We start from the raw sequence: 14,158 nt of genomic DNA on the forward strand, positions 1-14,158 counted from the left end.
CTCAGGCCATGGTGGTAGATGATCTCACCCAGAGGCTTCATGTAGATGTTAAACAGAAGCAGAGAAAGTACCGAGCCCTGCAGGACCCAGCAAAGCAGGAGTTGAGACTGGACTTCTTGCTGCCTGAAGACAACATTTAGAGTCTGTCTATTATAGTCATAAGATGTGATGAAGCCTTTTAATAACCCCCATCTTCTCAATCATTTAATGGACATGTAGGCTGTTATATAGAGTATGGGCTACCTCAATAGTTGGAGAAGCCTTGGAGGCACAGCGCAGACCCAGCCGCACCTTCCCCAGGCATCTCTCATCCACTAAGCACCCAGTGCTCTGTTCTCTTTCATTCGCGGTCCCCCCAGGCTTTGGCCTGCTCCCAAACAGGCAACTCAGTCACGCAACAGAGCCTGTCCGTAGAAGCAACTGGCACACAGAGACAGTTTACAGCTTGTAGGCTGAGACCTATTTCCCATCCAGCCACCCAAGGGACTTGTAGTATTCAGCCTGCTTCTCAGCCCAGCCTCAACCAACTTACCTTTTCGTTTTTTGCAGAGGAGCCCAGCTGATGGGAGGGATGGGATGCAATGCAAACAAAACTCAGCTTCCTTATAGAGGCTGCTGGTCTTATGGCAACCTTATGCTATTCTCTAAGCAAACAGTACTTCTCACAAGATTGTAGAAAGATCAGTATTTTAAGAAGGCTCCGTTTTTGGGGCTGCCTGCTTCTGTTGATCGGTTTAGGTTCCTTTGTATGGCTGAGTGGCCAGCTTGGGAGAAGGCAAAGAAATGGCAGACCCAGTGGGATGGGTGGGGGAGATGGAGGGTGTTTCAGTGCCCCTGCAGTTGAAATCGGGTTGTAAGTACCTTTCTGGGGGAGTCTGAGGTAACTTTGAATGGCCACTAAGCAATTGGTCATACATCGAGGACTATCTGTATACAACATATAGTCAATTTGTGGCAGATTCTGGGAAGCAGAACATTTTCTCTGGTCTGCAAGTGTTTGAAGAAACTCCTTCACTTTTAGGACACTTAAGATAATCTCTGAGATGACTTACCACAGCTATTTTCAGACAGATCGAAGAGAAATAGAGCTGACCTATAACAGGGAGAGGGGACAGGTGAAGATTCACCTGAAGGAACCATTTTTCACCACCAACCCAGACATCATGCCAGACTGAGGGGGAACTCTCTGTGTTACAATAAGATTCAATATTCACAATCTTTACTTAAAAGAAAGTGGTATAGCAGTAAGGATTTGGAAGCTTAAAATCTCCTTTTCAGTAGGAAATACTCATATTTGCTAATGGTAATAGAACCCATGAATTAAGCAACCTAAGGGATGATGCTTTATGCAATTTCTTGGAAATGTGGACTGGCAGCACGCCTTGGCTATTCTGTTTAAGGAAAGGCAGATATTAAGTTGGGTTTGGGCCCCCCCTATGTTTTCTTTTAAAACCGACTGACATTTCCATATAGGGCATGGGTGTCAAACTTGCACCGTCATATTGCCATCATGTGATGTTTCACATTTCCCCCCCTTCATGGATTCGGGGTGGGCGTGGCCTGCGCATGACGCATGACGCATCTGGCCCGTGGGCCACCACTTTGACACAACTGATATAGGGGAATTTCAGAAATCATTAGTGATCTCAGATTTGAATAAAAACCTGTTGAGTTTTTCAAAGCAATTATTCATGTTGGCCCACTAAAATTACATTCATAATATCTTTTATGAACCCGTGAGATCTCACTTACCTTCTATTGGAACAGGCATATAATCCCAACCTGAATGGCTCATGCCACCAGCCGACAAATATTATTCCCTTGTCACCTGGGGACCACAGGGCCTGGCCAGAGAAGCAAAACCAAAGTATTAGCATTTGAGATTTTGAGCACTAAGTGCTAAACTATGTTATGTCTCACAATCTTCCTCCATAATCTGAAGGATGCTGCGCAGGAGATCTGATTCTTCAAAAAGATCATCTACTAGGAGTTGATCCAATCCTTGGAACTGCTATTTGGTAGTAACTCTCCAATTACTCTCTCCCTCTGTTAGAAATTCTTGGGAGGAAATAATCCTGCAAATACATTTTTTTTCAACAGATTCCTGCTGCCATTCCGTGTTTCAGCTAAACTTGCATGAAAGGCCAAGACACCATCCAGCAGTGAAAACAGTAGCAATACAGTTGAACTGAGCACAGTATAAATGTCAGACTAAGTACTGAATAACAGTTTTCAAACAGTGTTTCAAGCTGTTTTAAAGGAAATGCAATTACATGGCTTCAGGCTTCTAACTTCCTACTAAAAATCTAAGCCAATTAAATTTCCTCCTATTTTTTTCCCTTTAAAGGAAAAGCTGGAAGAAAACAGAATGAATGGTTTTAAAAATCATGCTAGTACTATGCCTCATAAATAGAATTTTACACAATTTCAAACAATGTAGATTTACATTTTATTTCCAAAATTTCTGATTCCCCCCTCCCATTTTTTTCTGACCACAAATGTTTTATGATTGATAGAGTTAAGAATGATCCATCTGGAAGTAGCAGCATAAGGGGGGGAGGGGTTGAGTTAATATGACAACATCTTGCCCCAGATTAACAAATACATTTATAAGAAATATTTTCTATCTAATGCAAAGTTATCCTTGCATACTCATAGCATCTGTTATAAGGTCACTGAATATTACCTATTCAAAGTATGCAAGTAATGTATAGAAACTGCATTTACAAAAGAGGCAAACACATCAAGGGCCATGTTAAAGTTCAACTGAACAGAACATTTTCCAAAACTCACCTTAGCCTCCCATCCTGAATAAATATGTTTTATATATGCTTCTGCAAACAAAAATACCCAATGTAATGCTTCTTAAGTGGAGACCTGAGGTATTGTTTTTGTCTTCTTCCCAATTTAACTTACCAGGCTGCATTATACTAACCTGCCCAGGGGACAGGTGCCCTGGGATGTCTTGTAGCACTGAAACCTCAGTGGTTTCAATATTCAACACACATAATACAGGAGCACTTTTGTCACCCAGTGCCTCTCCCCAGTTGTCATTGTACACAAACCGCTCATTCTAGAATGTAATCAAATAAACAAGTATTTTAGAGAGCTATGTATCTGCATTCTTTCACAAGATAGACCGAATATAAATACTACTACAATTGTGTAAGGATTGAACGGTGACATCACCATTGCCTGGGGGCCTATCGAAGTGGTACCCATCTATCTATTTGTCACCTACTTTCGAACTGCTAGGTCAATAGGAACTGGAGCATGTGACAGGAGCTTACCCCATCTCATGATAACTGGGTCTCAAACATGGACCTACCGATTGTCAGCCCAGTGTCCTATCCTCGTGAGCATTCCTTTTATTGAATATAAATTACAGCCCCCTCCCCCACGAGGCTTGTTGAATCATACTAGTAAGTCTGAGTAGTGATAACATTTGAAATCTAAAATTTGCAAACTGTTTGCTAGGAACTGAACACAATGATACAATGCAATTATGAATTTTGTACAGAGCTTATATTTGCCTACAGGTAAATATAAATTCAACATGCAATGGGCCAAAAGTAAGGATTTATTATGTCCTCTTTACAGTAAACAGTACTTTGATCAAACCATGCATGACTTGGAAGCTGCAACTGGGAACAAAATACAGGGGTAATATTGCTAAGCAGGTCAACCTATCTGCTGCCTATTTTGAAGTTGCTGCATTGGTTACTAATAACCTCTTGTACCATAAGATGCTTGACATCGTTCAGTTATTTGAATAAATACAAAGAAAGGAAAAACTCTATGGCTTTCTTTATTTACCTCCTGTCCTTCAGTGAATTCCTCTTGAGAGAAAAAATGTTGTTTTGGAGAGTGCTTTCTTTCTGCAACATACACAATCTGCGTTTCTGAGCTGGACCAAGCAAAGCATCGAAACTGCTCTGTGGTAGGACAGAAACAGGAAATAACATGTGTAGGTAGAGTACAAGTTTGCAGAATCACCTGACCAAACTAAAAAGGCTAGCTGAACTTACATGCTGATTGTAAACTGTGGGTCACAGGTTGCCTGAATGGGTATGTTTTCTAAAGCCACTAAAGGGAATGAACTTTTGGCTCCTAGTTCATATATTATATCTAAGTCCTAATGTGGTTTGTTTAATTTGCCCTTAGCTGATCTAACCACTGTGGCTTGTGAATCAAGGATTGTGCATTAACACAATGTATAAATTTAGCCAGTAAAATGAACAAATTATGGCTTACCATACTGTGTGTTTACTGTAACCCCCTTCACAATTGTTAAATTGAGAAGTATGGTAGAAGCAATACGCAGTATACTTATCAAAACAACAGGATCCAAATGATCATTTTGTTGTTTATTGGTAGAGTGAGTTATTGGACTTTTGGGGGGGGCAATAGCCCAGAATAAAGTTTCCAGGATTATATATAAGTTACAAGCATTTAAAATGGATTATGTGCATTATGCCCTTTAGAAGGCAATTACATAGGCAACTATTTATCAACACCGCTGGAGATAAGAAATTAGCTGAGATTGGAATATTTTTTAATGACTAGATACAAAGTTCGACTTATTTCTTTGTCATGGCAGGAACTGTTGTGATAATAGTATGTTTCAATTGTCACTTGTCCTTGAGGTATCAGATCTTCTTGGTTACCTGCATCAAAAGGGTACCCACTTTTGCTGTGTTTAGCACTACTTTATAGAATTTTAAGCATTTTAGGTTGATTTGAAGCTAAAGCATGTGATTAAACCAAGTTACAGCTACCACTTATCACAAAGGGATTTTTCTCAGATTGCAAGTGCATTTGCTTTACATACTAGAAATGTTTTTCCAAGGAAATAGTATATAATGATGTTTCAAATAAAGCAAGTAAATAGAACAATTCCAAATGATAACAGTTCTTACTATCATTAAAAGATTACGGTTGTTTCACTTAATTCTAGTATATTGTTGATAAAGACAAAGGGTAACCAAGGTTGAAAATTACCATGCTCTTATACAACTATTGTAATTTATGTTATATTGTGACTTTTATGAGAAAAAGTCTGCTTCAACAAACAGACAATTTTGCGCAAATGTTTCGTGCATGTCTTATTTTAAAGAACTCGGGATTTTGTTAACTGAAGGTAGCATTTTCAGTAAAGTCAGAGAAGAAATCTCAAGTACAATAGCTTGGCTTTTGCGGGCTTACATTCCAAACTGTGGTTTATAACATTAAAGTTGTAAATATAATCATAGGGCCAGTCTATCTTGTGGTGATAAAAACACTGTTGACATTTCTTTTTAATTAGAGTTTCACCATTCCATTTTTTAAAGAAGCAGCTGCTACTTCTCAACTACTGCTTTATTTCTTTGACACTAGCAATAATAATATTGAATATATATTTTCTGTGGCTACAGGAAAAGAAAAGTCCTGTGTAAGGAACTTATGGATAAAGTAATAAATTACTGAATGAAAATTGGTGTTTAATGTGGAGACTGGAATGGAGTAATTTGAGAAAGGAGAGAACCTTTGAGAAAGTTATTAAATATTTGGAATTGAGCAGTAGAAGACAAATTTGAAAGTAAACTATGTATTTACCTGTAATTGATAAAATGTATAAAATTTTACTGGAATTTGAAGTAGAACAAGTGAAAGACTGTATGATAAAATGTACTAAGAACACTGGACACAATATACATACAGTGAGAAAATATGTGGTTAAATGAACTAAGATTTACATTTTGTTATAATCTAAAAAAGATTATTTTATAAAATGATGTACCATTGACATATAACTCTAGGAAAATTGTCTAAACTATATAAAGCTACTTCAAATTTATGTTAAACATGTGGACAATGAAGGATGATTTCATTGTGCCTGGTAGATTTCTAAAAAAGGCAGAAATTTTTGTGCTGAAATATATATGATGATACAAAAAATGTAAAGGTCAACATTCAATCAAAGCCAGAACTTTTCTTTCTTTCTTGGACTAATGGATAGTCTATTAGAAAACAGCCTTGGAAGTTTTTAAAAAAATATAATTACTGATAGGAGACTAGACTCTTAAATATCCACAACAAAGGAATAGTTGGTGAAGATGAACTAGCAGAGATGGGAAAATTAAGTTGTTTGATTGAAGGATGAGCAATACCATATCAGTGTATGGAAACCGACAGATGACAGAGACAAGGTTGCTTTCACCAGTGGCTGACCATTCAACCCTGGGTAATCCGTTTCACTTCTAGGCACCCCACCTTCTGGACTAGGGACTGGCCTGAAGCTCTAGAGAAATTCCAAAAGCTTAACTGACCCCCAGCAACCTTCTATAATTTATCAACCATCTATTGATCCTCCCTGACTTTTATTGGCCCCCTTTCGATCTTCAGACATTTATCAATCCCTTGGATAGTCTCATTGACTCTTGGGGATCAATACTGACCACTTTGGGGAACCCAGGCCTAGACCTATACTTGCTGTTAAAAAAAATTAACCTCCATAGTCAAGGACACTTGTGTTTCACAAAACATAGTACTGCAGCCTGATTAACACAATCAATTTGACAAAGCAACAAGAAAGTATGGGTGATATTCATGGCAGGATGTCACCCAACATCTGCCACCAAGATTTGAAAGCCTGCAATCTCCAGGCTGCAATAGCCAGCAAAGCTCTTTACAAAGACCACCATCTGCAGAAAAGGCAAGAAAAAAGAAAGTATATAATACTAGACAGCTAGGAGGACTTCATTCTGGCACTGGGAAAGGGAGGTTAGTAGGAAGAAGGCGCATGATCAAGGGCTATGTTGGTAGAGTGCAGAGCTCACAGGGCTGAGGAAGCACCATCGCTAAGCCTGCAGAGAGCAGCATGCGGCCAAGCCTACTGTTACTGCCCTTACCATCTGTGTACACTTTGCCATGTTTATCCAGCGCTGTGAGATTGATATTTCTTACCCTCCCACTGTTGCTCCAAACCTGCTGGGACACAGAAATCAGTACAGGGCAAAATCTGCCACCACACACTCAGGCCAAAGAATCAACAGGCTCATCAGAATTCCTCTTCCTTGTTCTTCTGTTACAACTGTTACAACTTTGAATTATGAGGAGCTCCAAGGAAACAAAGGATGACTGTGAATTACACAGAGCTACTTTCTCTATTCAGATCTGTAACTCTAGGTCTCTTGGGTAGAACAATTACCATTCATAGTGGGACAAGCATGATTTATATGCCCAGCACATTACTGCAAAGGACCAGTTTCCATATATATTTGACCCTAGCTATGCTAACTCCTTTTACAAATGTCTTTAGATCTAAGTCCGGCACCTAAAGTATAAGGTTTAATGAACAAATATTTTATTTGTCCTTATTGATTCTCCTGAGTCCGTATCTTACTTTTATGTTGTAGCTAAGGCTGCCATATCTGTATCAGTCAGTTTCAGCATGCAGCATTTTCAGTGCTATCCTTGCTCTCTTTAGAGGTAAGGAGAAACAGTCGTGAATAGCATATACTTTACCTCCAGGACCTCCTGTTTCTGCCCCGATTCCAAATAATGGGTGAGAATAGCTTTATATTTCCCAGTAGGAGACATTCCAATCAGCAGCCTATATTACAAGAGAAAAGGGGGCGCAGCATAAGCAGGAGAGCCAACTTGGAAGCAATTTACAAGAAAAACCTAGAGGTAAGTTTATTTCTTTCTAACTACTTCAGGGATCCACAGGGAAGAGAATTCAAGACTGCAGTGGTTAGACTGAGCATTGAAGTATACTTCAGCTGACTGCTAGCTGCAGTTCGGCAGTTCAAATCTCATCAGGCTCAAGGTTGACTCAGCCTTCCATCCTTCCGAGGTGGGAGGACCCAGATTGTTGGGGGCAATAGGCTGACTCTGTAAACCACTTAGAGAGGGCTGTAAAAGCACTATAGGTAAGCCTAAGTACTATTGCTATTAATGCCTATGCAATCCTACTGCCCCTACTAACTCTGGCCAAAGAATTTCAGGTAGCTGTGGAAGCCTTTTGCCCTCAACCTGAATGAAGTATAATTAGTAGGAATTGGACCGGTGCAACATGAAACTAAGTGTGCATGCAGCTAATGGCAGGGAGAAATAAGACCTTGGAACTCTTTATCACCCATCTTCAAGATTAAGGAAAGCTAATTATCCGTACTGCAGTAACTATTCTACTGCATACCTGGTTAAGCATAAACTAAATGGTGGCCAAGGTATTTTAGTGACTACCTTACTTCCACTGTTTCTATTCACCCCATGAAATCAGGTAGGAGGAGAATGCTCTGGGTATTTTTAGTCTTTATCAGCTAACCAGTGGCATTTGTGAGATGGGTGATCATATATATTGATTTAAATCAGTGGTAGTCAACCTTGTCCCTACCGCCCACTAATGGGCATTCCAGCTTTCATGATGGGAGGTAGGGGTTTGCTGTAACTCTGCTTTATAAATTTTATAAAGTAAAGTTACTTCCCTACTTTATAAATCACCATTACTGTGGAACCGGTGGGCGGTTAGAAAATTTTACTACTAACAGAGATACAAAAGTGGGCGGTAGGTATAAAAAGGTTGACTACCCCTGATTTAAATAAAATAAGCTGGGTAAAAACTTCTAAAGCCTGACATTTACATGAGGAAACATAGATATTTTACGTACTGATTGTGAACCTCAGCTGGCATACCAACGGGAGTAACAGAAACAATTTCTCTGCCATCGTGGTGAAGGATATACTGGCGACTGAACCTCAGTTTCTGATGGCGCTCCAGATCTGTGTGGCGCCACTCTGCAGAAAAGGAGAAAGTTGAGTGAGAAAGCTGATGCTTGCCCAGGTCTTTGGTATATAATATTGTTGTCTTTGAAATGACTAATATTTTACACTTCAATTTTTGGGGAGGTTAAAATTTATATTTAAAACGTAATGTGATAGCCTACTTAGAAATACCGTGTTTCCCCGAAAATAAGACAGGGTCTTATTTTCTTTTGACCCCTGAATTAAGCACTTGGCCTTATTTTTGGGGAGGTCTTATTATTTTTGATGTGCAGGAGGTGGTGAGTGTGGTCACCTCATGGCTGCTGCTGCTGCTGTATTTCAATATTTTGGGGGGAGGGATTATTTTCGCGCATGTGCTCAAAAGCTCGATTGGACTTATTATCCGGTGAACTCTTATTTTCAGGGAAACAAGGTATGACATAGTTTTGACTGATGCTGTGCCACCAAATCAGTGTTGACTCAGTGAACACATCAATGGGACGAGTTCCCTTCCCCCCCTCGAATTGTGTGACTGTTGATTGTCTTTTTAAATTCTCTTTGTATTTCGTTTGTTGTATTGCCTTCTTGTTTTAACCCCCTCCCCTTTTGGGTTTGTTAGCCACCCTGAGTCCCTCAGGGAATAGGGCGGCATATAAATGCAATAAACCTTAAACCTTAAACCTTCTCCAGAAGGTGCTGTCCCCAAACAGGTCTTCCAATGGTGTGTCAGTTGACACTACAATTTGACTACAATTTGACCTTTATTAGATACTTTTTCTCTTTTGATATCTCTCATAACTCAAATGAAAGAGAGAAGCAAGTCAGGCTAGTCTGATATTGTTCTTCTATGAACTGTCAGGCAATTGCTCTTGTTGTCTTGGTTGTGATAGAAGTTCAGACAAGAAGCTATACTGTTCCATATTTAACAAGCTTTGATCAGAACTCTAAAACTCAATTTCTTTAGAGCCTGGAGCATTTAGTCTTAAACACATACTTAAGGAAATGAACAGTAAAGTGATTGTGTGCCATCTAGTCATTTTTTTGTGTTCCAATGATTACATAGATAGATCTTTTCCATGGAGGTTTATCCTTAACCTGGTCTATCAAGTCTCCCACAATGCACTCATTGCCACTATAACTGACCCCACCCATTGCTTATTGTCTGCTTCTTCTCTTTCCTTCCACCTTTCCAGAAAGCTGGGTCTTTGCATATATTATCCTAAATAGGATAATTTGAGCATGATCATTTGTGCCTCCAGTAAGAACTCTGGGCTGATTTGTTCCGTTTGATCCATTAGTTTTTTTTTCTTGGCTGCCCATGGTATTCTTCTGCAACACCAAAGTTCAAGGGGATCAGTATTCTTCCTAACCTGCTTCTTTAAAGTCCAATTTTTCATAGATGTCACAGTCTGCACAATTCTGAACTCTGTAGGTATACACGTTTTAGCACTTGATTATCTTTTCCAAGACCTTCATGGCTGCAGTACCAAATGCTAACCTGTAGTCTACTTTTTGACTGATTGTTCCTTTGACAGTTGAGCTTAAAAGGCAGAAGCTCTCTACTACCACTTTGATACCTTCATTGTCAATTGTAGGACTATTATTCCACCTGTTGGCATTAGTTTGCTCTTCTTTATATTGAATTTTAATGCCATTATTTCACTGTGTTCTTTTACTTTTAATGTTGGGACTTGTAGATTCAAGCTAGTAGAGTTATTAGTGGATTTGTCAAAACAAAATTAACACTGGAAATATGCCTAATTTTATTTTAGCATTCAATTGCACTCAGAATTCCACCCCGTCTAAGACTCCATCATCCCCAATCACAATGTACAGAAGACTAAACAAAGTTTCTCCAATTGGTACACTAGACATCAGTTTGTGCCAGCCCATTTCCCCATGTTTGCAAAATGCAAAAAGTACTTCAAACGCTACCTCATTTGTGGGTAGTTCAAGAAGCTGGCAAACCAAGAGAACTTGAAAGTAACCCTGTTGCCTTCCTAACATAAACTACAGGTAGTCCTTGACTTATGACCACAATTGAGCCCACAATTTCTAAAAGTTGCTAGGTGAGACATTTATTAAGTGAATTCTGCCCCAATGTAGACCTTTCTCACTGCTGTTAAGTGAATCACTGCGATTGTTAAGTTAAATGAATCTGGCTTCCCCATTGAGATTGCTTGCCAGAAGGTTGCTAAAGGTGATCACATGACCCTGGGGACATTGCAATCCAATCATAAAAGTGAATCAGTTGCAGAGTCTCTCAGTTTTGATCATGTGACCATGGGGACGCTGCAATGAAAAATGGTCATACATCACATTTCCCCCCAGGTGCCGTTATGACTTTGAACGGCCACTAAACGAATTGCTGTAATTCGAGGGACCCCCCTGTACACTGAGGGCCAGGACCGGCTGAAACGGGGATTCCAGGGAAGTGGCTCACCCGTGTAGAGGGGCAGGCACTTGGCGCCACGGGCAGCAACCTCGGGTCCGATGCTGGCATAAGTCACCGACGGAAAGCGGCTGACTTCTTGGTAGACGGTCCCGATTCGGCCGGACAGCTGGAGAGAGGGCGATAGAGAGCAAGCGAGTGACCAAGGCAGCAGCGATGAGTTGAGGGCGCCTCCTTAGGAGCCGCTTCCCCGTTTCTTCTTCGCCATCCGGGGACGCAGCGGGGCCAGTTCTGCCTCCCTCCCTCCCTCCCTCCCTCCCTTCCCTTTACACTCCTAGCCTCAAAGTCGCCCTACCGCTTCTCTCGCGTTTTCCGAGCTTCGCGCCATCTTCTTCTCCCACCGCCCGAAAACCTGCCCGAGCCCCGGCAGAGCAAAAAGCAGGTGCGGATATTAGGTGCGTCCGCTCAGCTAAGGAAAGGCCGGCGCTGCAGTAGAACAGCGGGCGGGAGATAAGGAATAGCCGCGGTGATTGGCTCGGCCGGATGACAAAAGGCGGGACCAGCCTCGTCTCCCCCCGTCTTCCTCACAGCCCGGCGGGGGGCAGAAGCTTCGGCTTCGGCTTCCGGCGCTTCAAGCCCCTGAGAAGGCTGCGCGTGGCTTTCCCCCCTCCGGTGTTTCTTCTTCTCCTGCTGGTGTCCAACTTAAAACGCCCAAGCCCGGCTTATTTTGCTTCCCGGGCTCATTCAGGCAATTCGCCCATCAGCTGTCAAAACAGCAAAACGTGGGGATAGGGAAGAGGGCGCGCCGGGCTTGACAGGCGAAGGGAAGGCGGACAGGAAAAGCAGAGTTATTTTCGGCTGGCGGGTATATAGTAGCATGAAATGCTATGTATATATGTGTCATGTTATGATGCTCCAGTGTCATGCGAACCTAAAAAGCTGAAGCGGAATGAATTGACTACGGGACGAAGCGGCAGTGTGCAAGCACGCAATGTAGTTTTTGCCAAAGTAGGGAAAATAAATAAGTAAAGTAGGCATGCTAACAACAACAAAAAGAAACCCTAAGGAGTAGGGCCACCATAAAAGATGAAAAACCAGCATTTATTCTACTAAGGAAATTAAACTTTTTTTTTTTTTGCTTTTCCTCTTTGAGCTGATTTTCATGCCAGCTGCTTACAGATGAATACTATCCAGATTACAAGAATCAGGTATTATCACAGTATCAGAATAAGCTTTTATTCCCCCTTTGTCTTTTTCACCCAGTTATCCCTTCCTCTTGTGTCTTCCTAGGCAAAGATTCTCTGGATTCATTTATAAAAGCAATTCAAATGTTTTTTTCTGGCAGAAGAGAAAGACTTTCAACATTGAGGCTAGAGGCTAAATTCCCTTTTGGGGAATATAACCTGTTTATATTCTATTATAAAGAATATAAACATGCATCTCCTTTATCCTGAGCCAAGGTGGCGCAGTGGTTAAATGCAGCACTGCAGGCTACTGCTAGATCAGCAGGTCAGCGGTTCAAATCTCACCGGCTCAGGGTTGACTCAGCCTTCCATCCTTCCGAGGTGGGTAAAATGAGGACCCAGATTGTTGGGGGCAATATGCTGACTCTCTGTAAACCACTTAGAGAGGCCTGAAAGGCCCATGAAGCGGTATATAAGTCTACTGCTATTGCTATTGCTGCTATCCATGCTAATTATTTGATCAAAAGAAACTGTTGTGGCCGGTCAGCCGCTGGTCCCTCCAGAAGCCGAATCAAAGGAGGCAGCGGCTTGGGAGTCAGGGGCAGCATCAAGGCAATCTGAAAGCTCCGAGGGAGAAGAGGGAATGGAGCTGTCAGAGACAGAGGTGAGTGTGGGCCATTCATCAGCCCTCAGATGGAGAGTCAACACTCACCATATCTGGACGTAGCTGATGAGGAAGAGGAGGAACAGCTGAGTCCAGTGAGTGCCTGGCACATGGATGTGCAGGAGGCAGAGGAGAGGAGAGCAGTGGAAATCTATGGACTGATCCTTGGGATGGAAGAGCCACTGCTGCTAGCGAAGCCCCACCCTAGCTCTAGGGATAAAAGGCAGGGGGCAGAGATGAATAGGTGTGGCAGACTACTACTGGACAGACTTGTTAGTCTGCTGTGAAAGAGACTTTTGCTGGGGCTGCTGGGACTCCCAATAAAGCAATCATTGATTTAACTACAGAGGGTTTGTCGTGTTTGGGAGCCAGGTCAGAACAGAATCCTTGTGTATCTGTGCATTTGAATACAGTAGTTGACTTACATCCAGATGCTTAGTGAGCATTTGAATTTACAATGGTGGTCCCCCAAAAGTACTTATGACCGAATTCTGAAGTTCACTCATATACACGCATACCAGACACAGGACTATGTTAGACACTTGGAAAACAGTCTGCATTTATGGCCATTTTCAGCATCCTATGGTCACATGACTGCATTTTAGGATGTTTTTGCTGAAAACCAAGATTTATTTTGTTTTCATCAAAAATGGCCCTTAGTGAACAATGTGTTTACTACTACTGAGTTCACGTAATGACCATTGCAAAAAAAAAAAAAAGCCATAAAACCAGGCATGATCATGTGGTGAACTACTTTACTACTGTCACAACTTACCTGATAGGCAACTTCTCACTCCTTCAGTTGTAAATTGAGAATCATCTTGGGCAAGCTCCAGTATGATTGTAGGTTGAGGACAACCTTGCATTATATGTGCTATATGTGTATGAGATACACAGATTCACCCAGCTAGATTGCCAACGCTAACACCACCATGCAAATCTCCTTCAGTACATTTGCTTTTGCAGGAAAATGGTGGTGCGGTAATTAGAAAGCGGTATTGCAGGTTAACTCTGCTGACTGCCAGCAGTTCGATTTTGACCAGCTCAAGGTTGACTCAACCTTCCATCCTTCTGAAGTGAGTAAAATGAGGATCCAGATTGTTGGGGGCAATATGCTGACTCTGTAAACTGCTTAGAAAGAGCTGTAAAGCACTGAAGCGGTATATAAGTCTA

At 41.4% G+C, this 14,158-nt stretch overlaps 1 protein-coding gene across 1 annotated transcript in view; it reads right to left on the bottom strand.

Annotated features, from left to right (window-relative positions):
- LOC106550994 (acylamino-acid-releasing enzyme) overlaps positions 1–11,613 on the bottom strand; it is a 30,776-nt gene extending 19,163 nt beyond the window's left edge. The window contains exons 1-9 of the mRNA XM_087709253.1: positions 11,493–11,613; positions 11,189–11,306; positions 8,652–8,778; positions 7,507–7,594; positions 6,891–6,966; positions 3,817–3,935; positions 2,936–3,073; positions 1,753–1,844; positions 1,053–1,093 (exon numbers count right to left, since the gene is read on the bottom strand). Of these exons, the coding sequence (XP_087565379.1) occupies positions 1,053–1,093; positions 1,753–1,844; positions 2,936–3,073; positions 3,817–3,935; positions 6,891–6,966; positions 7,507–7,594; positions 8,652–8,778; positions 11,189–11,306; positions 11,493–11,525 (832 nt within the window). The 5' untranslated portion in view covers positions 11,526–11,613. The remainder of the gene's footprint in view (positions 1–1,052; positions 1,094–1,752; positions 1,845–2,935; positions 3,074–3,816; positions 3,936–6,890; positions 6,967–7,506; positions 7,595–8,651; positions 8,779–11,188; positions 11,307–11,492) is intronic.
- Positions 11,614–14,158: the final 2,545 nt, after the last annotated feature.

This window comes from Thamnophis sirtalis, unplaced genomic scaffold (assembly GCF_051295495.1).
Source record: "Thamnophis sirtalis isolate CommonGarterSnake01/CBP01778 unplaced genomic scaffold, rThaSir2_p1.2 scaffold_3, whole genome shotgun sequence".
Classification (NCBI taxonomy): domain Eukaryota; kingdom Metazoa; phylum Chordata; class Lepidosauria; order Squamata; family Natricidae; genus Thamnophis; species Thamnophis sirtalis.